Here is a 24,532-nt window from a genome sequence, read left to right on the forward strand (position 1 = left end):
GACCCCCGCAGCGAGGAACTTTTTTAACCGGATCCGAGAGAGGAGGATCGACGGAACATACCGTAGTCGCGTCTCCACCGAAAAGTTTCTCCGAACCTTTCGTCCCTTTTTATTACTGGCGCGATTCGGACGAGACGGAAAAGCGACGCGTGTCTTTGTTTCAGTTTTGAACTCGGGGAGAGAGACTCAAAAGAACTATTTCATATATATCTCAGTTTTCGTGGTTTTTCAACTTAACTTTATTCTTCATAATAATTCTTTAAATAACGATCATCTTTTTAATACTTTCGATTGCACGTGCGACTTGAAAGAAAAAAGAAACTGTGACGTAACGTTATACAGCGCGAAATTAAGAAAGAACTTAGAAGGAAATGAATCACTAATCAAGGATACGTCCCCCGAGTGTCAAATGCACTTTCATCGCTTCCTGTTGCTCCGAAGGACAACGGGCAAAAAGTTTCGTGGCCGAGGAGACTCCGTGGTAGCTCCGGTATAATTCTGGGCATTTATGACTTGCCAAGAACAAATAATAATTTAGTGGGCGTCTCCGGCCTTCACCCCCTGCTCGGAGAAATCCCCCGCCTCCCCCCGCGGACGAAACCCCTTTTTCGCCGACCACACTGTATAAATAACGAGTGGCGCCAGCCGAACTTCCACTGTTACATTATCTCTTATGGTTTACACGCTATAGGGCACGCCATGGCCATCATTATATCTCTCGTCTTCGCTCCGTGCGTGCGCGCCACACATCCGCGTGCCTACATGTGCGTGTGTGAGCGCGGAGGCTCTCCACGTCGTGATCTCGCCATGCGGCCGTTCCTATAGGATTTCTTATTAGTCCTCTTCAACTCAGGTGTGAGAAACTCGGAGAACTCGGCTCGATCGTAATGACGCACGATCGATTACGTACCGGGTGTCGTAAATTTACAGCCGCTATAAAATATGACGGAAAGGATCAGCGTGGCGTACAAGAAAAAAATCTGTTATTAAAATTAACACTCGCTTTCACTCCCACTGATTTTTCATCGGTTCTATATTTTTGTGCACAGCGCACGAAATAACAATCGACGGCGATTTGTAGCGTTAATTATTTGACATCATTAAATATTAAAAGAGAAAGAAGAAAATAACGTGATTGATGTTATAATGGTAGCAATGTTTATCCCTCCCCCCTCTCTCTCTCTCTCTCTCTCTCTCTCTCTCTCTCTCTCTCTCTTCCTCTGACTTTCGAATTAATAGAGACTGCTGGAAGTGGGGTAACCATGTCCCGTGCAGCGTGTAGCGGCAGCTGGTGAATGGCGAGGTACCTATTAAAGTCCTCCAGATAAAGCGCGAGATTAACTTACCCGCATACGATCGCTAATTAATCAGATCCAGCTTGTCGCTGCTGGCTTAATATCGCGCCTGTGATATACGCGTACAGAATAACGATCGCGCAAAGAACGATCTCGCGACGCTCGGAACTCGCTTCACGCTCGAGTTGATCAATATACACAGTTATTTATCCGTTCACCGAAACGAGCAGATAAACACGATCGATCGAATTCAATCGCGATCGATTCAATTAAATTTCCTTCTATACTGATGTGTGAAATGACGAATAAAAGCTTGGTCATTTTTGAAGAAATTAAATCAACTTAATTAATAATTTCTAGGCTACGTTTATCTCCGTGATAGAATTTCTGAGAATTTCAAGACGGTCGAAAATGAGCCGCTGAAAATGTGACAAACGCGTGAGCGCGGAATCTATGAATTCAAGATCTTTTTATTGCACCCCACCTCTCGCCTGGCGTTTCACATTGAATTCACACTTTCCACGCCGCGCCGTGAGAAAGGGGTTGGCTCGCGCGTCATATTCAAGTGGCGTAGGTTAGGCCGAAGGCGAAGAAGACGCCCGTAACAGCTTTCTATTTGCATACCACCGCCTCCCCGCGTTTTCATCCGCGAGGCCCCCCCTTTCAACACCACCGTTATTTGCATTCAGAAATTGGCCGTCGACCGCCGCGCGGCGATCTCCTTCCTTCCTTCCTGCCTGCTTGCCCGCCTTGCCACGCCACGTATCGCGTTCTCTCCCTTCGTTGTCCTTGCCTTCGGAAATTTTGAATGAGCCACCAGCTTGGCCGAGATCCATTTACTTCACGGTGAGAACAATGTCACCTTTAATTATTTTAAACGTGAAAGTAACAAGAGTATTAATTAATTCACCAACACGCGTTTAACCTCGCTTTTGACTGTTTAAAAAGCATTTCGTAGGCTTCGTATAAACATAAATTAAAATTTTATCCGTCAACATACATATATATATATATATATATTATATCTATCATTATAAATATATTTATGAAATATATATTATCATCTCTAAGTTGTGTGTCTAAAAAGATACAACGTGTCTAGATATGTATCTGTTTGAATTAAATTTATAATCTACCAACTTACAATATTGGACTGTTCGGCCTATTATAGCTCTTTTTTTAACGTTTGTAACTCATGTAAATGTATTTATGCGAATAACATTGAGTTTTGTAATTTTCTAATCGCTTTAACACATTCAGTACGTCGGCTTATCCGATCCTTTTTTTTCCTACGTCTGAATTTGAGAATATTCTTCTACGATATATCCACAAATTTAATTTTGACGTAGCAACTGTAACGGGGGGAGGAGGGGAGCCGAGAGGAGGATTCCGTCGGACGCAAGAAACTATAATTATCCCCCTTCCGCGCGCGTATCAGTCCCGACAGTTTATATTTCGTAATTATAAAAATGAACGCGCTGCCGTGTCCATCAAGATTTAACCCAGCTGTAATGCACGTAATACGATGCCGGTAAAAATCCGGCCATTAACGCGCCGCGTTGTTATACATTCGTGCGATACGAGCGAGCGCGCCGTGCGAGTCGAGGCGAATGCGATGCGCGATGCACAGAGGAAATGTGTCGCGAGGCGCTTAATTAGACACTTCATGGACGTGCACCTATCGTGTTCAAGGACCGATAACGTTACAACGTTTTTATCGCGAACTTGAGCTGATCTGCGCGTCATCGGGGATTCTCTGTTTCGTTATCGAACGTAGCCATCGCCGACCACGATTTCGGCCGTACGCGTTTTTTCCCTTTTCAGACGCTCCTTCAGGTAACAGCGCTTTGCATTCCGTATTGACAATGTGCATTTGGGAGACATCGGTATATACTTTACCCTCGACATTAACCGAGAAAACCGACGTCGCTCATCCCGACGTCGATGCCGTGTTAAGTTCGAGCGGGCCCGCTTTCAACGTGCCCCGTCGAGTTTGAAGCGCGTCGAAAAAGATGATCTCGACGTATCGCGAGAGGATATAATAGGTATCGTGCACTCTACTGACGGATAATAAAGCTCTCGCACCTGTTTGAGACGCACGTCAGATCGCAATCGCCGTTTAATCCCGCCGAGCAGAGCGCGGCGGCAATTTTAAATTAATATATTCCCGCGGAATTCGATCCGATAACGTCCATCCGATCGCCTTTTCCCCCCGCGGTCCGATAACGAGCCGAGAGCCATCGGTGTGATACGCGTGCTTTCCTGTACACGCGGCAGCGCCGATCGATGGATCGCGGCCGATCGATCAAGATCCGGCACTGTGCAACCGGCACACAACCGAGCGCTGTGCCGTGAAAGCCGACGTGCGCTTTTACGGATTATTACGTGGCGTAATGCGAGGAAGGGCTAAAGTTACATCACACGCTACGGATTTATGAATCGTTACCATTGGCAACGTATCGAATTCGCGCGTAAATGCTTCGATATCATTTCACCGATTGTTCATCACACCGGGATGTAAATTGCTCCCGGCGATCCTCTCCTCCCTTTCCGTGCGTTAACGAATTTTCTACGTTTGCGGAATTTTCCACCAAGTGCGAGTAAAATGGCTCCAGACGACTGTTCTCCCCGCGACACCGATTTATCGCGATATCGGAACGCGGTCGATGTTTCCGCGCATGATATCTCGTGATTTCGTTCCATTTGCATTTATCGCGCGTACTTAAAGCGCGGTCTTAGACGACGCATCCCGTAGACGGTACAATACCGCTCGACACAAATAAATAACTGTCCGGCGGTAATTTGATGCAACGTGTCCTACAAAGAACGGGAATTTATGGCCTGCGCATCGGTATCCTCGAACTTCACCTGCATTTTTATTGCCCTGGAAAACCGTCGCGCATAAGCAAATCGCGAGCACGATTATCCCCGTATTCATGATGGATGGTCCGCGACAAACGGCAAGAAAATGTCACGGCGCAAGTGTATCGCCGTGACAATGCAGCGTATTTAACGCCTCATTACCGCGTCGCATGCTAATATATTCGCAATAACCTTCCGGTACGTGGCATTGACTAGCAATTGTAAGTAGTAATTTCTATGCATTCATCACCTGTTCGGAAATTTTCATTTGTCAGCGAATTTTAAGGTGTAATTTAAATACTTGCAACTATATTATAATAAACGTGAATAGTCCAGCGATATTCATTCAGTAATAAACGTGACGGGGAAAAGATGGACAAAAAGCAGTCGAGAAACATACGAACGATTTCAATCGTCAGGCAAAAAAAAGCAAGCGTAAATAAAATTTCTTTATCTCCTCCACTTTTATTTCCACAAAAGCCCGTGTTTTTTTCCATCTCGGAATAACTTTAATGTTGCTGAAAAAAATTGAGCTATCGGATGGTAAAGCTCGACGATGGAAATTCAATCAATATGGATGCGTGACTTGCATGCAACCGACACGCGCCGTGTTTCGCGCCGATCGTTAAACGCCGCTCGCGGTGTGAAAAGTGCGGATTTCCACGGATAGTTGGAAGCTCACGAGCAAGAAAAATCATTTTAAAGCGCGGGTTCAGCACTCTCCCGAGCGCCGCGCCGCGCGGCGCGGCGCGCGCAAAACAGCTTCGCGTGCGAGGCGATACGATGCACTATTTTGTAATCGCGTGTACAGGCTTTTGTAGCCTTGAAACGACGCCGCGAAGTGCCGTCGAAGATAAGGACATTCGCGTTTGAGTTCAAAGTAAAAAAAACCAGAAACGAAATCGGTGGAGAGAGTGTGTGAGGAGCAAAGAGAGGAAAAGAAGGGAAGAAACGCGGATAAAAAGCGGTGTTGAAAGACATTAAAACAAATGGAACGAATGGATGGATTTGAGGCTGAAACGGATTCGCGCGCGATAATAACTTAATTTGATAATATATAACGAAATATCAAAGAGAAAATTAATTGCGAATGCAACGGAAAGAATAAAGTATAACGAGGTGCAGCGGAGAGGCAAAAATAAGATGAGACAAGGTGGTTGAAGACACGAAAAGCCTGTCGACCGACGAACAAATAATACGATAAGAGCCGCTGGGGGAGCAGATCATTTCTTTCTTTTTACTTTTTTTTTTTAATGTAAACCCGCGAAAGGGATCGCCGGCAGCCGCGGGACAACCTGTCGTTACGTCGGGATCGCGAATGAAACAAATTGAAATTACGCAGTTGTGTCTCTTCTCGCATCGTTTATTTTTTTTTTTTTTTTTCATAACGCGAGACAGTCTGCGTGACGACAATTCGCGCGGCGAGCAAGGCCGCGTGAGGGAAAGGTGTAGCCGATATAACATGTGAAGCCGTTGGAGACAAAGTGCCCGCGGCACGTACGAGCGCGGTAATGAATTGACGCTTTGGCTAATATTTATGAGCGGTGATGCAAGAATGCGGCGATTATACCCCCCCCCCTCCCTCCCTCGATTTGTGTAATTACCGGGCGCGTGGAATGCACGGGACAACTATCGTTTTACTGGCACGGAAAGATTATAGGCCTCGAATGCGAATACGTTGCGCTAATGCTCCGCGAACAGGGGCGTCGCTCACATTTTTCTTTCTTTATCGCGTGTGCATTTTCGACACACGGAGACCATCTCGAGTCGCCAAAACGGTGGTCTTAAATCAACGCTCATGCAATTCTCGCGTCCATTTCGGTTTTCTTCTTTTTTTTTTTTTTTTTTGCTTCGTGAAATGTCTCCCTCGCGGATTGTGATCTTCGAGGGTCGCGGCTGACTCTCGTCGAAGCGTAAAGCGTAAAACGCGATACTTCGCAGGCGGAAAAACTAGCGGAACGTGAGAAGGCTTAAAGTCGTCCAGTGCAGATATGATCGCTCTTAAAGAGTGTGACCCAGAGAGCGGAGGGCGCGCCGAGGGAGTGCGAAGCGAGGCCACTTTAAAAAAGAGCTCGACTATTCGCGCTCAATTCTTTGCACATCTCGCTCCGAAATACGATGAAACCGAAACGTCGACTCGCCGTTACGAACTGTCGGTTTCAATATCCCGACACGAGAGACTTCCTTATTAGCGTCACGCGAAGTTCGCGAAACGAGTCGATCGCAATGACGCAAGCTGCTTTCGCACCGAAAAACAAACGCCAATATATACGTACATATCTCTAATATTAACAATCTAATCTCACACAATTGTATTTTTAATCCAACGATCAATTTTTTAAAAAGCAGATTACGGCTCGCGTTATTATGCTATAATGTCAGTAATTTACATTGTTCGCGCGCTTGTGTAATTACGTAAATTATTTTTATGGCATAAAATACTGAAAATTATATTTTAATGTTTAAAAAGAATTTAATTTGTAGACTCAGTTTCAATGTATAGATATTTAATCGATTTTATGAACAAAATTATCCAACTTGCTTCATAAATCTCTTCGTTACATTTAAGCAAGACGCGACGTTGCTGCACTTCAGAGTAAAAAAAAAATTAGGTGCGAAAGGTCGAGGCACGTGACAAGGAGAAGCTTCTAGCAATGGCTCGACAGGGGAGGGACGGTACTTTCACCGACGGCTTTCAAACACCCTCATCTCGTTCGCGGGGACCGTCATTGAACCGCAACCCCGAAGGAAACGTCGATACATGACGGAGAATATATACTGACACTTCCAACACAATCGCGGCATGCATTTTCAGGTTCGCACGCGCGTGTGAGCCCGCTATACGGCTAATTATATCGAGCTCGTTACCCCGCGACAAGCGCGCGTGACCCTGCGCGTAGAAGAGGCACAAGAGGGGAAGAGGGGAAAAAAACTTTGTCAGTAAGGGTGCGCATTTGCGTTGAACGCAGAACGTAGAAACTATGTGCGAACCTGTCACGCATGCGCGCGTGCGATAGATATGGGGTGGACTCCAGCTGTTGACCCGGGAAAAAGAGAGACGAACGAAAGGGAGAGAGGGGAAGAAAGACAGAGGGAGAGAGAGGCGAGAGGGAAACAGACGCCGCATTAAAGATGGAGCAATACGGAGAAAAAAAAAGATGCTGCGTCCTTATAAGTGTGTTTCAAGTTTCAAGAATATTGTCGAGATACCATCGACACTGTTCACTTATACGTTATTTTTCGCATGTCGCATTGGTATTTTAGATTAAACACGAGATATTACGATACCCCGAAGCAACGTTTTGCAATTCACGCAAACTTGACTTTAAAGACTCGCGCGCGATACCTCTTCAGATTCAACGATTCGCGAAATAAACGGTATATACCGAGCGAGTTGAGTATATTCGTGTTTCACAAGACGTCGAAAATGGCACGAGACGCGACCGGCTCGTGCCGGCGTTGGCCAAGAAACTGAAAGTGACGAAGATGAATCCTGTTAAGCCGATTACATAAGATTTCACGGGTCTGCGTCCCTTTGATGGCTCGCGCTTTGTTTACCCGCGGTCGCTCCGCGCGCGCGCGCTTATTTGATTTAGAAATCAGAAGAATTAAAGCGCTTACACGTCTCATCGTTAAGTCAATCCGTCAGGCCTCGCGGGCTGAAAGTGGATTTTGGCAGCGCTGGGCATTGATGAATTTCGTACCAGTCTCTTAACTGGCGCGTTCTCTTAATTTCGCGCCGTGGCGAGCACGCGCACACGCGTGCATGCACGCGTGTGCGTGTATAAAACGCTCGTACGTGAAACTCGTGAATGGTGAGCAATTTGAGGGCAGTCGCGAAGGAGGAGGGGAGATAATTTTGGGGCCCCGAAGCCCTACTGCCCCCCTGCCTCCTCGTCGGTCGTGGCGCTGACTCCTTGTTCGGGGCAGCGCGAACACGAGCACAGCAAAAATTTTCGCCCGAACCTCGTCTCCCCTTCGTCTCGTCATTGTCCCTCTTTCTCTTATTCTCACTCGCTCTTTGTCGTCCTTCTTGCTCGAGCGAGACGAGCTGCTCCTCGGGCGCCTCACCACACGACCACATTCGGGCAAGAGTTTGTGTATCGCAACGGGTCCGGGTAATATCTCGTTTAGAAAGATTACAGGTTCGAGAAGAGGCTGCCAATGTATAAAACAAACATCGTTAAGGCAGCCCTATACTTAAGACCTCCCCACCCGTTTCCGGCCCCACCCCATGTACCCCCTCTGGCATTACATGCTCGCTACTATTATGTGCATCTACGATACTGCTGCGTCTCATTATACTTGCCCGTGTATGGGTGTGCATAGGGTGTCACGGAAACCGTCGAGAACAGTAGCAGGCATATATTCCCAGAAAAATTCAAAGCATTACGGACTTATTATGCGACAAATTGAGCTTCGAGTCAACATAATGTTGTTTCTCAGTTACCTTCATCCTTAATGCAAATTTTTGTATTGCCGTAATATTTACTTAACACGCAAAGATAAAAAAGTTCCTAACGTCGACTAACAATCAACCGTGAAAAATTCGCTAAACAGCGTGAAACTTCTTGCTGCTTTTTTTCCCGAAACACCCCGCACAAAATTACAAATATACATGCACCGCGGTGATGCTGCGGGCGAGAGACGACGAGGGTGAGAAGGAGAGGGCGGGGAACATCTTGTGGATCACGCACGCTCCAAGTGTAAATGCGCTTTGCGTGTGGTGGCGAAACGTGTCAAGCGCGTACGCCGTATTGAGACGTAGACCACCGGACGGGGTTCGAGCGCGGGGTCCGGCGAACGGGCCCCGGCATAATTTCCACGCGTATAATTATCGATGATCGGCCGTTACGAGGGCCCGGCGCGCGCGGCGCGGTGCGGCTTTCGCTCGGTGTTTCGCTGAAACCCGATCGTGAACGGGCGGATACTACGACCGGACGGTGGCGGGAGAGACGAGGAAGGAGAGGAGGCAGATTGGGCCTCTCTGACGGTTATTATTTATCGATGGAGATTGATTTAGAGCGCTGCCAGTCGTCGGAGATTACGATCGATCGGCACCGTTCGAATCGCGAGCGCCGAGCGATTTTCGATCAATCGGAGGGACCGGTTGTCCGGTTCTGATAACAACACTAAGCCAAATCTGCTCATTTCAACAAGGAATTGTCTCAATTCTTTTCGTTGTCGGCTCGGTTATTCACGTGTCTCGTTAAAGAGATGCAAGTATGTTTGTCTTTGAAATTCGTAAAAACAATACTCGAATTGCGATGTCAATTCGAAACTTTCAAAAGATAAATGTATATGTACTGTAATAAATTAACATTGTCGCCATAAATGCTAATTTCTCTCGTATGAGCGTCCACGGCATCATAGCGCAGTTTATTGTGGCATTTAAGATCTGAAACGTTGAATAAATTTCAGATGTAGAACAGCTGTCACATAACGAAAGAGGAATAATTATTACAGTTTGATAACGAAGCATTACGACGTATGTCATTACATACGTATGAATTAATCATATTGCCAGTACTTTGAAATCAGTCGTTACTTCGTATGTTTAACTCGCTCTTCGATGTTGCAAATTGAGTTACTAAACATCACGATCGATTATTTGTCATATTAAACGACAGCTTGTATTTATCAAAGACGCAGTTGAGATTGGAAGATCGTGCGTGATACGCGTACGCGTTAAAACTATTGTAGGCTGTCTTGTTACATTAATAAAATTGCTGATAGCTTGATTGACAACTCCACGCGTGAATGTAGAATAATGAATAATACTTAATATCAAAGAGAGCTCGATTTTCAAATTTTAAAACATTTTAAACACTTTTTCTACCTTTTATTTTTATGGATTTTGTTCTCAATAGAAATTTAAGAAATTAAATTAATTGTCCTTTCTGCAAGGATATTACGTTGCTAATTAGCGCTGATAAATGTTTAGTCTAAACCACGATTCTCTCGCGCAGCGCAATCCTCTAAAGCGATCCCCCACACGTCTCCCCTCGTCGCGACTCTAATGACGCAAATTAGAAGAGCAAACGCGCGCGTTTGCGAGACACGGACAAAGCGCGTTAACCGAAGATCGAAGGCAAAGAGCGAGGAAGATTTAATCCGGCCGATACGCGATACACGCATTCGCGAAGGACGTTTGACGTTTTCACATCGATGTATGGCCGTAATCCACGTACACGCGTGCGCTTTAGCACCTGTATATATCGCACATGAAATATGTAAGCGTGTATGCTCACCCTTTCGTCGCGCTCTAGTCTCGGCTATTATAGAGCTTGCCGCCGCGCCGTCTTCATTCAGACGCGATATACCTGCCCGCTGGCAGCGCGGCCTATCATCGCGAAAGACCTCACCTCTTCATCGTTTCTTTCTCTCTATCCCTCTGCCTTTTCTTAGCTTGCTTCGCCGCCTTCCATATCAAGCGCTATTTTCTTTGCTAGCACGACAATACTACCATCGAACGCGTGGAATAGAGTAGATAGATTCACGCTTCGAGAAAAGAAGAAGGGAAAAGCTAAAGAACAAGAAAGTGAGAGAGAGAGAGAGAGAGAGAGAGAGAAAGAGGGGAAAAGAGTGACGGAGAGCAGTGGGAGTGAGAAGTTTCAATTGCTTGATGACGAAGGGATCCAACAACTTCGTGTAGTGATATCTTTTTACTACTGCGCTGCTATACGTCATCGGGGAAGTGCCGCGTGATGCAACCCACCCCCGTACACGTGCGCGAGGATCGCGGGAGGGTACGCAGACACGTGTGCGTTGCGTGCGCGATATACGAGCGCGGTTCGCAATAACGAAAAGTAAAAGCTCGTCGAGAGCACACGCGCAGATTCGCGTGTAATAAAACTGCTCGCCGGTGACACTTTCTTCTCCCAGTACCTAGAGATAATGAAATCGATATGTCGCCTATTACGCGTTTACGATTTTTCCTCATATGGTATAGAAGAATCGAATCTTTAATCGAGATGTCGACATCTTTTTCAGTACCTTTGTCGCGTATATGAGGTTAATAAAAATTTATTTCAATAAAGAAATTTAGAACGTCTGTATTTAATTTAATTTACCGAGGGGATTATAAAACTCCGCATTGTATATATGCTCGCAAACACATCAATGAGCAAGTTGAGACAACCCGCATGAGATCTTTTTCTCATGTTCATTTGAGGTCTCAGGTTCGTTCAAGAGTACTTATTCGCGGCTACGTCTTTCGACAATAAAGTTGTCAAGTTCTGTATGTATATATACGTAGAAACTTTGCATGCAAAATTGTGATTCTAGCTTTTGATGTAAAAAACTTTTTATTTGTATAATAGATATTATCAGTAGACCTCCGTATAATACGGGAGATGCATTCCGTGTTGTACGAGTCACATAGATTATACATACATTATATGGATTACGTATGTATATATGGAAACATATTTATAAAATATGTATAATAAGAGTTTATTATAAAAAATGTAAAATAAATATTAAAGATGTAATAGTTTAATATTTCTTATTTCACTTTAAAACAAATATTAAAAATTTTCCGCCATGTTATATGAATCCATGTTATATGGGGGTCTACTGTACTACCTTTAGTGTGAGGTCCATAGAAATGTATTAATTTCACTAAAAATTTTCGCGCGGGTAACCAATCATTCTTGCGTGAAAAAAGTCTTAAAGTAATCAAAAGAAGATTAACTATATCAATGTAACTAATATAAAAAATACGGGCATTCTAGCTTACGTTTTAATATCTCCGGCGATATAGTAAAAGATGATAGTAAAAATAATTTTTTTTTTTTTCATATCGCAGGAGGAAAATGGTGCGAAGTATCACAAGTTAGTAATCGCCGTTTAACATAAACACGAGCGACTCATACGTCGGTCACATTCATGTCAAAGCGTGCCGAACGAAACCGCAATTTTCGATAACGTGCCACGCAATCAGCAAGATGCTATAAATAAATGGACTGAAGTCCAATAGCTTCGACTATTTGATGTCTTTTAAACATAACGAATTTACGTGGACGCGCGCGCGTGCGATGAAACTTGGTAGACGGCATCCTAGATTGCTCCGCTCTTGGGAGAGCCAGCGATCGTTCAATTAACGACAAAGGATCGTAATGATAACGATGTTGAAAACGATATTGACACTTACCGGCCACTCTTCGTGATGACCATTTCCGTCCCGAGCTTGTGGAATTTCTCCCAGAGCTCCTTGCCCTCGAGCGTAACCTTCGGGTCATCGACGACGCCGTCCTCCTCCGGATGATGAGGCGGCACCAGGGGATGATGCGGCGCCGCGAGGGGATGATGCGTGGCCAGGGGATGCGGTGACGCGTGAAGCATCCCCGGTGGTAGCGGCGGCCTCAGGGGCCTCATCGTAGGACCGCCGGGGCCTTGATGATGATGATGTAACGCCGCCGCGGCCGCCGCCAAGACCTCTTCCGGCGTATGCGGGCCCAGACCAAGACCTGAAATTTCGTAGAAAAGTTTGGCGATTTAGTTTGAAGAAAATATCAATCTGTTCTTTTATAAATTATTACTACGTGAAAGAGTACGGTCAAAAAATTAATGGAGGTAGAACAGCTATTTTTCGGTAGGATTAATTTAATCCATCGAGAGGGGGGGGCTATAATCACGGTTGGTAATCGAAAATCGGTATCAGTGCACGTACGATGGGCAACATCTGGTCTCGCTATTCCACGTAAATGCAAGATGCAAGCCGTAATGAGCCGCCGATCCCGGGAGCGCCGAGCGGGCCGAAGATCAAGCGACGGGATAACAAGTAAAAGACAGCTGCTCAAAGTTTCGCGAGGGTGAATCACCTGGCAGTTCACGATAGCAACCCCCGGGAGGAAAGTTGCGGATTCTTCTCTACGCCTCCCCTCGATGGCCACCTTTTCCTTTTACCTGACCCTGCTCCGGGTTCGGAATTTCATCGTCTTCCTCTTTTCCCTCCCCCCTTTCCCCCCCCATTATAGCGACTTAAAAAGGACGTCTTGCGGAAACTGCGAGAGTACGCGAATAGCTATATAGACTTTATTCTCGAACCGCAGAGATGCATCTTTAAGAATAGACCTGGCGCGTCCGTGAATATCAATAGAGCGATCTACATATGCTATCTACTTTAGTAATCGATTATTGCATATTACAATTTCAAATATAGCGACAGTATAGCGAATTGATAGAACGAAGGAATACAGCTACATTTCCAAGAGAATTCAACTCTATACAAACGACACAAATATGAAACTGTGTGACGCGAATCCTGTTAGCTTACTTAAAACCAAATCGCAAGAGTATTAATGCGGCAAAACATTTTTAAACAATTCAGCATTAGACGTGCATTATCGAGCAAAGTTGCAAAACTGCGACGATTTCCGGGAAATTATCGCCAGACGTACAAAAATCAAGAGTCTTATTTTGCGCGTTGTGCGTCAAAGAGAACAACACGGGTCATTTCATGAGAACAAAATTACATTAGTACATCTAGATAACACCGCGGTTTACTATAATGTCAAGTTAGCGAGAATGATTAATGTAAATCACCGTCCATAAATGTTATGAGTAATGATGCAGTTAATAGTTAACGACGTAGATACGACGGCTCCCGGTATTTCCTTTCCTTTTCAATCAATTACCATCTGTAAACGGAAAAAATGCGGAAAACCTGTTACCGCATAATGACTTCATGATTGTTACCGCAGCAGATCTCTGTAAATTCTTAGCTCGATAACTATTATCTTCAGTAATCTTACTAAATACATGAAAGAAAATATAACCGCTACTGTATTATATGTATACTGTAAGTTTTTCTATCGTATAATCTTTCTTGACGAGACATCATGTCGATTAAACTAATCGTTTACGTATAACCAGCAATGTGATTTACTTTCGTTCACAAGATTTCGAAATTAACACATCAAATGTATTTGTCACGCGATGTTTTCTTCTCGAAACGGAATAATGATAATTATAATAATTTCATGAAATTCTATGAAAGTCTATGCGTGTGATTAACGTTCATTCTTTTCGTCTAAATTGTTTTGCGTTAACAGATAATATTTATTGGTGTGAACGTGAGAAAAAGATCTATCTGCATCCTCAATCATATCTTTGGTTAGTCATTCGACTTGTATATTAGCACCGTTTTAAAAAGTACTTTAAGCAGTGTATATAGTCTTTCTTATAACAAATTGGTCTGATTTATTGTAACGTATATTATAAAGATAAATGTAATGTAATTTCACAGAGAATTCATTTTTACTTTCTTCACATATTCTATTTTGTTAATACGACAGTCCATAATTATATGTAATGTAAAGAAATTATTATTTCTGAAGGAATTAGTCCACATGTAATAATTTCTATACAATTATATATCTAAACAATATATGTAATGAAAAGGAATTATTATTTGTTATGAAAAATGATTACATTTTTTCACATCTCTTTATATGAAGTATTGCGGTCGCAATTAAATTTTAGCCGACGATCACAACGGACGAAACTGTGAAAATAAGCATATTATATAACATTTTTACGAATCACTCTCACGACGGCAATGTACATATATCTCAAATTACAGTCGTAATAATAATTTATACGCGTGCGTTAAATGTATGTTACCTTTTGTGTTGCGATAAAACTCTAAAATATAACGATACCTACGCGGTTTTGTGCGATTTTGTGCATGTTATACATCTGTTTTTATTGTAACTTCTCGCGTCGATAAATATCAGGGGATGGCTTTCATATACGAAACTATATCCACACGCGCCTCTAACTTAAATTATATTTCGCAATCGTAAGATGCATGGCGTGCAGAAGATGAATAATTAGGCGACGCACGGGCGGAGGAATTTGTTTGCGACCGTATTTGTTGTTGGCGCGTTAAACGTAATATGTATTTACGTCTGTGTAAAGACAAGTGATGTGGATATAATACTAGAGTAAAGCTATGGGCACTAAGTCGATAATAATATATCCCGCGCTCTTATAACAGATTTGCGAGACCGCTTATTCCAGACACGGTTTCTTGCCGCCGTCTCTTTTTCGTCATTATTTAAAATATTGGAAACGCGCCGCGCGCAACATTTTGCTCGTTGTCTCGAGATGCAATACGCAATGTAACCGCAATACGTAATGTAACCCATACTCTGCGCATGTGACCACGATTATAAACATATCACGGGTGTCGTATCACGCGCGGACTTTCGCCAACACGGGCGAGAGAGGATCGATCCGCGCGAAACGGGTGATATTTTTACCGCGTTAATGCATTCAGGAAATGGCTCAGATTCGGCCGAAATTCGTAGCATATTAACCGAACGAAAGCGCTAGTGAACTGTGACCGTTTGGTATTCTGTTCGTTTATCAAACGCACATCCCAGATCCATCCGACGCGGCCGAATCGAATTTTATCCAACACTTACCCCCGCGCGCTCCATGTATTTTGATTTTTATTCGCGGACCAGTAACGGAAATGTGCTCGCTCCGGCGCGACGGCTCGGCGTTATTTAACCGCAGCGCTTTTTAACGGGCGCCGCGTTATATTTTTCACGTGGATCCACGCGCGATGAGTACCGCTAAAAATGTTCAGACCGAGCGGAATGAGACGATTGTTTACAATGATTGCGGTATCGCGAATCGAGGGAGGAGAGAGAGAGAGGGAGAGGGGAAAAAAAGCATCCACCGGCCGTTAACCGTCCGCAACGCGGCATTTATGTAATGCCGCGCGCCATTATTTCTTATCAAAATAAATGAAACTCCGAGTATGACGCAAGTGCGAGGTTCCTGTCGAGATGGCGGCGCGGATTAAGCTGCTCTTCATTTAATATTTCCTTTTTCTTTTCTTTTACTAATTTTCGTGTCGCTCCTCGACCGCGTCGGATTGCATATTCATTATATTGCCGTTGGCTCCTACGTATAGGAAACATTCTTCCTGCCGGCTTTTCGCCAAGCCCTATTTCTATTTTAATGAAAACGGAAACATTAATTAGTGCAAAGTGTGCAACCTTGAGATACATATCTACTTCTTGCGACACACACGAATCACTTTGTTGTGCTTGATAAGATAGATTGAGGACAATATTGGGAGCTTCTTGAAAGAGGCTTTAGGGTGTACCCGAATCATTCGTCGGGACAAATTCGCGACCTGTCGCATTTGCGGTTGCGATTTTTCGCTTATTAATTACGCGCGACATGGAACTTTGATTCGCAAAGCGCTTTTGTTACGCGTCACAAATACACGGCGAATTTAATAACTCTCTCTCACGATTGGAAGGACCGCTATCAAGCAGGGAAAATACATTGCTTCATTGCCGCCAATTTATCAACGGCCGCGCGCAGCCTATTCTCTGCACCAAGTAATACATTATTGAAAATTATAAACAAGTGCAGTATGCGGATTTTCGATTTACCGAACGCGATTTCTGCGTCGCGCACAATACTTTAATACAATTGCCAACAGCAAGACACAACAATGCCCGTTACATTTAATCGCGCCACGATCACATTCAAATTTTCGTTTCTCTATCGTTTCACGAGCGGTACCGACGCGGCGGTTTTGCCGCTGCCTCGCGCCTGGCCTTTTTTTACGCGTACACCTAACTGAAATGTGGCGACAGATTAATGCGATTAATGCGATCAGTCGCCTACGAATGGGATTATTATCCATCTCCGCAAAGTGGAACTGGAATTAATTTAACGACAGAGACTAATACGTTTTATTTCGACCTTTAGAATCCGATGTAGATCTGATCGGGCGCGTTTACAAGGTGTTTCCGTTTCTCGTCCAAGCTGTCGCCGCGTCGGTACATCCGACAAAAATAAAACGTACATCTCACTTTCCTTTTTGCATATCTAACTTCTTTTTTTTCCTCTGTCTCTCTGTCTCTCACCCTCCACTCCCTCCCGTCGCTGACGCGGTCGTTTTCTCCTCGCTCGGGGTACACGGGTTACGCGCGCACGTACACGCGTCCCGAATTTCGAATGCAAGGAACGTCGGGCATGCCCTTGGAAAGATTAATCGCCACTACCTTATGGTCAGTTGGCCGCGAGCCCGACTAGAAAAGAGGAAGAGAGGACGCTGGACGAGCGCCGACGTCGCGCCGCGTTGCGCCGCGCCGTACCGTTTCGAAAAATGACGGGAAAGAGGCACAATAACAGATGACAGATCGCCGTTGTATCCTGGCCCGACGATCGGGCATTGCGATGAACCGCGAGGACGTCGCCGACGCCAACGGCTTCGCGTCACTCGAGGGGATCGTCGCGTCGCCGCGCTGCGCGTCGCGACTACAAATGAAGATGAAAACAAAGCACAGCTCTGCTTTCAATTTTTATTAAATTAACTGCGTTTTAATCTTAAACGTCGTTTCGCTTTAATTGGAAGAAAACATATTAAAATACTTTCGTCAGACAAAGTATATTTGTCGATTTAAACGTTGTATTGTTTAATTTTTCTCGGAAAATTTTTCGTCCAATATATTCAATCGTGAAACGTTATTATAAGCAAGTGAAAGAGCTGTACGTCCGCAGAAGCTAAATTGTCTAGCCAGCAACGTGGTAACGCGTGCCTATACCGGCGTCGGGAATTAATTCATCATTTAGCCTAACGAAGGGAATAACTAGTTGTAGCGGATGAGGTGGACGCGCGTAATAATGCGATGTCAGATAAGACGGGGACGAGCGATGAGCACGTTGTCGGCTCTGGAAATCGTCCTTCCGATTGTTTTTTTTTTCACGCACCTGGCACGACATTTGCAGACGACGTCGCACCCCGCTGTTATTACTGCCACAAAGTAAAAGCGAACGTAAAAAGTAAAGAGCGCTTTCGTGTCGCGTTTCCTATTTCTAATCCGCTCTTCGTACGCTAATAGAAAGCTTATAACTTTTTTTTTATTTTATGGAAAGAATTCCAACTCTTAAAAAATTTTACAAAATTATGCATATATGTTGGACTTGGACTCGTTTAGCTCGCGTATTGCGTCATCGACTTTTTTTTCGAGACACTTTTCTGCAAAATGACTTACATTTTTGCATATCCGCATGTTGTGTCATTCGTCGGTGGAAAACGCATACGAAAGGCAATACATTTTGAAAGTAATGTCGAAGTACCGAGTCGCGCTCCACGTTCGCATCGTCCTGCTCATTTAACACCGGAGATATGCCAGATCGATTACATTATCGCTGTCTAAGTAGTAATGTATTGCCGGTCATGTACGCCAATCGCATTTTTCTTTCCACCGCGTTAGAGTCGCGCTGCCTTTTCTCGGCGATGTTATTCTGATCGCTGATCGGGTGCGATTCGAATACTTCTCACGTCAGTTCGCGGATTATCGACATGAATCACGTTCCCGTGATGATTGACAGCTTTTTTCCGAAAGCTAAAGAAACCACGCTAGTGTTCTCACTTCGGGGGAAACGAAATTCATTATATTTTCGCCTTAAGTGTTCGCAACAAGAAGTTGAAGTGTCTATCCACATCACAAGCCGAGTTAATCGACGAAAAATGTTTAGTAGAAAGATGTTTCATGACTCGATAAATTCTAATTAATCTTTCGACTTGAAATGCACGAGAGGAGAAACACAATCTCGAGATATTTGACAAGCGTTCATTCACGCAAAAAAATATTTGCGAACTATTCTCAGAATATTTTCCCATTCACCGAGGATAATCCCCTCATTTTGACGAGTCGGGCCATCGTAGCCGCGACTCCGATGACTTTCACGCGAGATTCTCCATTGAAAAACAACAGATAAGCCGACGTCGGGCCATTGGCGACACTTTCGGCGACATTTCTCTCTCTTTCTCTCGGGCGTGGATTGCGTGGAATAAATATTACTGAGAAAACAATTAGCGGCCGATTGGTCGCGCGCAGAATCAAATGTCGTGACATTAGTGCCAATCTTTATAATGGCACCGAACGACTCGGCAAACAAGGTAATAAACTGTCTTTAATTAGTGGCATTTAATATCAATAGCGGCGGGCCACGTCGGCTTTATCGTCGCGCGAATTAACAATGGCCGCCGTTCGCGAGATGCGAGATCTAATTATTGCGCAGTATCGCGGGCGAGGGGGAGAAAGAGAGACGCGTGAACGAGAGATCTCTCGAGAAAACGCGGCGTTTCTCCTCGGAGCGGCCGACGCGGCGGACAGAAACGCCGCAATATTTCATACGCCGTTCTTCTTCCGTGCAGCCGTCGCCGTCGCGCGCTTTGACATCGCACGCCAGGCCGTGGCGCGCGATCAGGATGTTGCGTAAGGCCCGCGAGACGAAACGAAACGACATGAGTGACAAACGAGAGACTTCCAGCCTGTCACAAACGTGTCCTTCCGAAAAACGTGCGCGTTTCCGGCGGCGACAATGGGCACCGCGCCAAAACAACAAGATGCGCTCGTGTGCGTTCGCGAGCGTCTCGAAATGCCGAGCGATTATTACGTCGATTTCCGTCTGACGAGAGAACTCGAGACCGGCGGCTCTTGCCGACCTTGCCGTTCAGTTCATCCGCGATGTCGCGCGGCTCGAACATATCACCGAAAAGATACACAGAAAGTCCAAACTTGGGATACGAACATACGAAGAATATTTAAGCGGTCAAAAGGTCTTAAGCGCTAGTCGAAGGTAAAAAGCCGCAGAAAGTGATACGCCGGCTACGTGAAAACCGGGGAAAGTAAACGTGTCCATAAAAACGAGCCGGCAACCTGCCTAATACTCGCGCCAGTAACTACCGTCTCCCGCGGGCCGCAGCCGAAATAAGCACCGTCGGCATTACTGTTGGCACGCAACAAGTTTGTTTGCAGTTTAGCTCATACGGTTATTGTACGGTTCATAAAACTTGCTGGCTCTATTCGCCTCTTTCTCTCTCTTTTCCTTTCGTCGTACTGACGTATTAATTAAATGCGAGAGCACTTTCCTCGACGAGAACACACTCTTTACGCGAAATGGCCACCAGAACAGCTAGGTCGCGCGAATTCTCTCGTGACGGCACGAGACGGAGACCGGACGCAACGAGGATTATCCGCGCTAACTAATCCGACAGATCTCGCGAGCACGATTGCCGATCGACGAAGACGACAAATTTAACGAGAACGAGACGAGTATTCACACACACGTAGGTCACTTTTGCTAAGGAACATAACGGTCATTTTGTCAGTCTGCTCACCTGGCGGCGTGATCCCGTGGGGGTTGAGGTGCGGATGATGGTGCGCGCCGGCGAGTATCGCCTTGGTCTGAAGATGATGCGCCGCCGTTGGTCCTGGCGAGCTGGTGGGCGGCAGATGCGCTGCCGGATTATAGAAACCCGCCGCCGCCAGGGCGGCAGCGCTGAAGTAACTCGCGGCCGCCACCGCCGAGGACGGATGCGACAGGTCGCGTTGGCCGCTCGCGGCTAAGGGCGGCGGGGTCTCCGGTGCCGCGGCTGGGCTACCGGGTCCGCCGGGTGGCGGAGAAGCGCTGCTCTGCGACGACGAGCCGCCCAGAATACCGGGCGGATGGGTGCTTGCCGCGGTCAGTAGCGAGGATACGCTAAAGTCCGTCGGTCGCGGTGCCGCCGGTGCCGGCAGGGGTCCGGTGATGTGGCCGTTCGGGTTGCTGGCGGGCGGCGTGCCGCCGGCGATCGAGCTTGCGAAGGGCGAGTGCTGATTCAGAGCCGTCGCTGACGCGGGGTACGCCATCCCAGGCCCCCCCGCCTCGGCCCGCGGCCCCGTATTTGCACCCTCGACCACGTTAGCCTCCAATTCTCCTATGCCAAGTCTACGCCGTTGACCGTCGACGTCCTTCGCGGAGGAGTCCTCCTCCTCCTCCACCACCACCTCCTCGGGCCGTGATCGCTGCTGCAGCGCGGAGGGTTGCGGAGTGCTGGCGCAGTGGGTACCCCTGCACGCTGTGTCTTGTTCGAATCTCATCGAGACGGGCGGGTGTGCCGAGTCGCGCGAGATTCCTCTTCGAGTGACTCAAACCTGCTCCCCCGGGTGTTGCTTCGCCTCCTCGCCTCCTCGCCTCTCGCTCGCCACGTCTTACTCCACGAATTTGCGCGCGCGCGATCGCTCGCGGGAGCCGTTCGGCGTTCACGAGCCGTCGGACGGATGGACGCTGCTCTTCCTCGCGAGTGTACGCCTGTCCGGCCTGGTCAACGATCGCGCTCGTTCCTCCACATATCCAAGAACGCGCGTTCTCGAGGGGAGCACGCGTTCGCGCTTCAAGACTGTGGATCGCGATCCTCGGAGTGCCCGCGTTTTTCTTTCGCGCGAATTTCCAGCCGCGGAAAAGCGCCGACGATCATCTCATTGAGCGTTGTCAGATATTGCCTAGTCGACATCTTACGACGCGGACAACTCGATCCTGCCGGCAGGACTGTCCGACGTTTTTCTCTCTTCAGCGACCTTTCACCATAGCGCGAGGTTGCATTCAATGGAGTATTCACTCGCGAGGATGTACGAGATGTGAAACGAGCGAGTCGTCCGCCTTCGGAACACCTGATCTGAACCGAGACGAAGCGGTACACTGGCACTCCGAATTCTCGAGGAGCTGGGGCACTCGCGAGCGGACGTCTACGCCGACGCCGCGTGATAGATCTTCAGTATAAGAGTCACTCCCATGTCGAGACACTAGCCGCGAGTCACTCTAGGCCATAGTGCAAATCCGACGTTCACTAATCACTCACTTGTCACCGACCCGTTCGCAGGCCCCCTTCTGTCGCCGATTTCTTGCGTCGTTCCCCGTCTCTCTCTCTCTCTCTCTCTCTCTCTCTCTCTCTCTCTCTTTTTTTTATCTTTCTTCGTTCCTCTCGGACGCTCCGAAACACGACACTGTCCCTCGCGATAGATAGGTTTGGACACCCGTTGATCGTCCGAGACAGGTTTAAAGACCACGAGTCCTCGTGAGAAGATAGTTCAGTTCGATGCTTGACGCGCCGGTCGACACGCGTATCCGACGCGAAGGACGTGAGTCGACGATGACGACGTCGAGGACGACGCGAGGACGACTCGATAAAATGGACAGATAAAAAGAAGCAAGTTTATCTCCTCTCTCTCTCTCGGCGACTTCTCTCGGCGGTGACGACGTTCTCGGTCGAGGGCTGAAGAGCGGACGAAAGGTGTTACTTGGGTGGCGCCGCGATGGTCACTGAGCAGCGCTAGGATTGACACCTACTCTGGGGGCTCACCCCCACACCTCCCGCGGAGGTGTTGGTGTGCTAAAGTCCCCGTCCGGATTCAGGGCGGTGTGTACGCGGCGGTCGCGTGTATATGGGTGGTCCGCGAGTCCGTATGCGTGCGTTACACGCGTGTATATAGACCGCGGTGTGCCTGCGCCGCGGAACGGACGCGGGAGGCGTGAATGCTGGAGGGCAGCGACGCGAAGACTGAGACCGTGCGGGGGCTCCTCCTCCCTTCCCCTAGGACCGTCGGATCACCGGGAGTGGGGGGGCCCCGGCCTTCCCCAACTGTCGACACACTCGGCAGTCTCGGCACCAGCGGCCGCAAGCGGGCCGCGAGAGTGACGAAGACGGAGACGCGGACTGACGAAACGTAGTGGCGGCGACGGGCGAGGGTGGGGGGAGGGTGAATTTCGCGGCACCTTCTCCCTACCAGCCGGTCGGGCGATAATGAGCGCTCGTAGTCCGGATTGGCGTTCCGGCGCCAATCCGAGCGGCGTTGGACTCGACGCCTTTTCCGACGCTACTCGAGCCAGCGGCGCGCTCTCGCTCGCACCCTCGCGCGCTCTCCCTGTCTCCTCTCCTGTCGGACTTATCCCCACCGCTCCGCGTCACCTACACACGCTCGCGACGCTCTTCGCTCGTCGTCGGTGAACTTGACGTGCGCCCCCACCACGACGGTTCTAAGGGTGTTAACCGCGAGTACGCCCATTAACACCACCCTGCGTCACTGCCTTCCAACGAGGGCGGGGGCATGGGATACGGAGGAGGGGGCCCACGGCCGACGTCGCGAGGTGTCGTTAGTGGAGCTCGCTCGAATCTTCGCCGACTGAACGTTAACGCTCTCGCATTTGACGCGAGAGAATTTTCGCGTCTGAGTTGCCACGTTGGTCGACACCTCCCTTTGGTAAATCAAAGAATAACGTTATTGCTCTCAGATATTATTTCGCATTTCAATTAACTGCGACAATTGAAAAACTTTTCGAGACATGGTCAGTATAAGATATTGTATACTTTTTGTCCGGTAAAAATAATACGAGTTGAGAAAACAATTTCTCATAAAAAAAACACAAAAATTTGATTTGAACTAAGAAATTACCCAACTGCCCAAATACACGATCCACATATTACTTTATTATACTTATTAATTTTTACTAATTATCCAAATTGCTCAAATAATCGAGAGGTTTACTTAATATAAAAATATTTATTATATATACGTATGTACTATATATTATCAATAAGCTTATATCTGTACATCCATTCATTTTTCATTAAATCTTAACATGTAGTTCGAATTATAACTCTATTATGATAAAAGTATTGAAATTTATGTATTGTGGATAAGCAAATCTCAATTATTTGAGCAATGCGGGCAATATGTAGCGGGTACCTATATATTATTATATTTTAAGTAATTTGAACAAGTATCCGGGTATCCAGATAAAATTAACGCTCTAACTTCAACTATCATTAAATAAAGTTTTAATTCAATGATAACAGGTGTATATCTCCAATTAATAATAGCATAACGTATATGTCACAGACATATTTTAGTCAATAATATCACATCATGTGATTACTTGTGGTATTTCCAATTCTAAACCGGGAAATTGCAGAGATTCCTATTCGAGCGAATCAGAATGCACGAATCACATAACTCATCTGTGTAAAACCAAGTTTGACGACGTTTTATCCGAAAAAATGTATGTGTAAATATATCTTTCCATCGCGCGCGCGCGCGCCCGCGTGGCAAATATACTTTATCATCACCGTAATGCAATACAATTGGCTACGCCAGGAATTCACCGAGTTTTCCGCGAAATACCGCGAGTGAGAAGTTTTCGAGAGCCGTGCCAAAATTCGCACGGTACAGCGTCACGAATCTCACCCTATCTCATTCCGTCCTTCTCGCTCGCACTCAGTCGCTCCTCGCCCGTTTTAGCGGCAGCGGAGCAGCGACAGAGAGGAGACCTATAGCCACACCCCCTATACCCCTACCGTTGCCGCGAACATCCCCGCCACGATGTCACGTGACCCAATCCGTTCCCCTCTCGCGCTCCACCGTCTCTGTCGTCCGCTGTGCCTCCCCCGTCTCGTCTCTCGCCGGGTGCCGCCCTTCACCCTTTCCTTCCAGCGAAACCTCTCCCGCTTTTTCTCTATCGCGAAACGCTCGACGCTCGTCCTTCGCGCCGCAGAGTGTTGCTGAGACGCC

At 46.7% G+C, this 24,532-nt stretch overlaps 2 protein-coding genes across 8 annotated transcripts in view; both read right to left on the bottom strand.

The window, feature by feature from the left end:
- Bi (T-box transcription factor bifid) overlaps positions 1-23,061 on the bottom strand; it is an 85,807-nt gene extending 62,746 nt beyond the window's left edge. For 2 of the 7 annotated variants that reach the window (XM_071792346.1, XM_071792299.1), the window contains exons 1-2: positions 20,326-23,058; positions 12,313-12,628 (exon numbers count right to left, since the gene is read on the bottom strand). In XM_071792346.1, coding sequence (XP_071648447.1) covers positions 12,313-12,628; positions 20,326-21,067 — 1,058 coding nt within the window. In that variant the 5' untranslated portion in view covers positions 21,068-23,058. Of the gene's footprint in view, positions 1-12,312; positions 12,629-20,325 lie in introns of all 7 variants that reach the window. The other 5 variants (XM_071792324.1, XM_071792306.1, XM_071792314.1 and 2 more) reach the window with 4 other exon arrangements.
- Positions 1-24,532, bottom strand: part of LOC139821293 (Fanconi anemia group J protein homolog) — a 182,876-nt gene that overhangs the window by 151,041 nt on the left and 7,303 nt on the right. The window lies entirely within an intron of this gene.

Source organism: Temnothorax longispinosus, chromosome 1 (assembly GCF_030848805.1).
Source record: "Temnothorax longispinosus isolate EJ_2023e chromosome 1, Tlon_JGU_v1, whole genome shotgun sequence".
Classification (NCBI taxonomy): domain Eukaryota; kingdom Metazoa; phylum Arthropoda; class Insecta; order Hymenoptera; family Formicidae; genus Temnothorax; species Temnothorax longispinosus.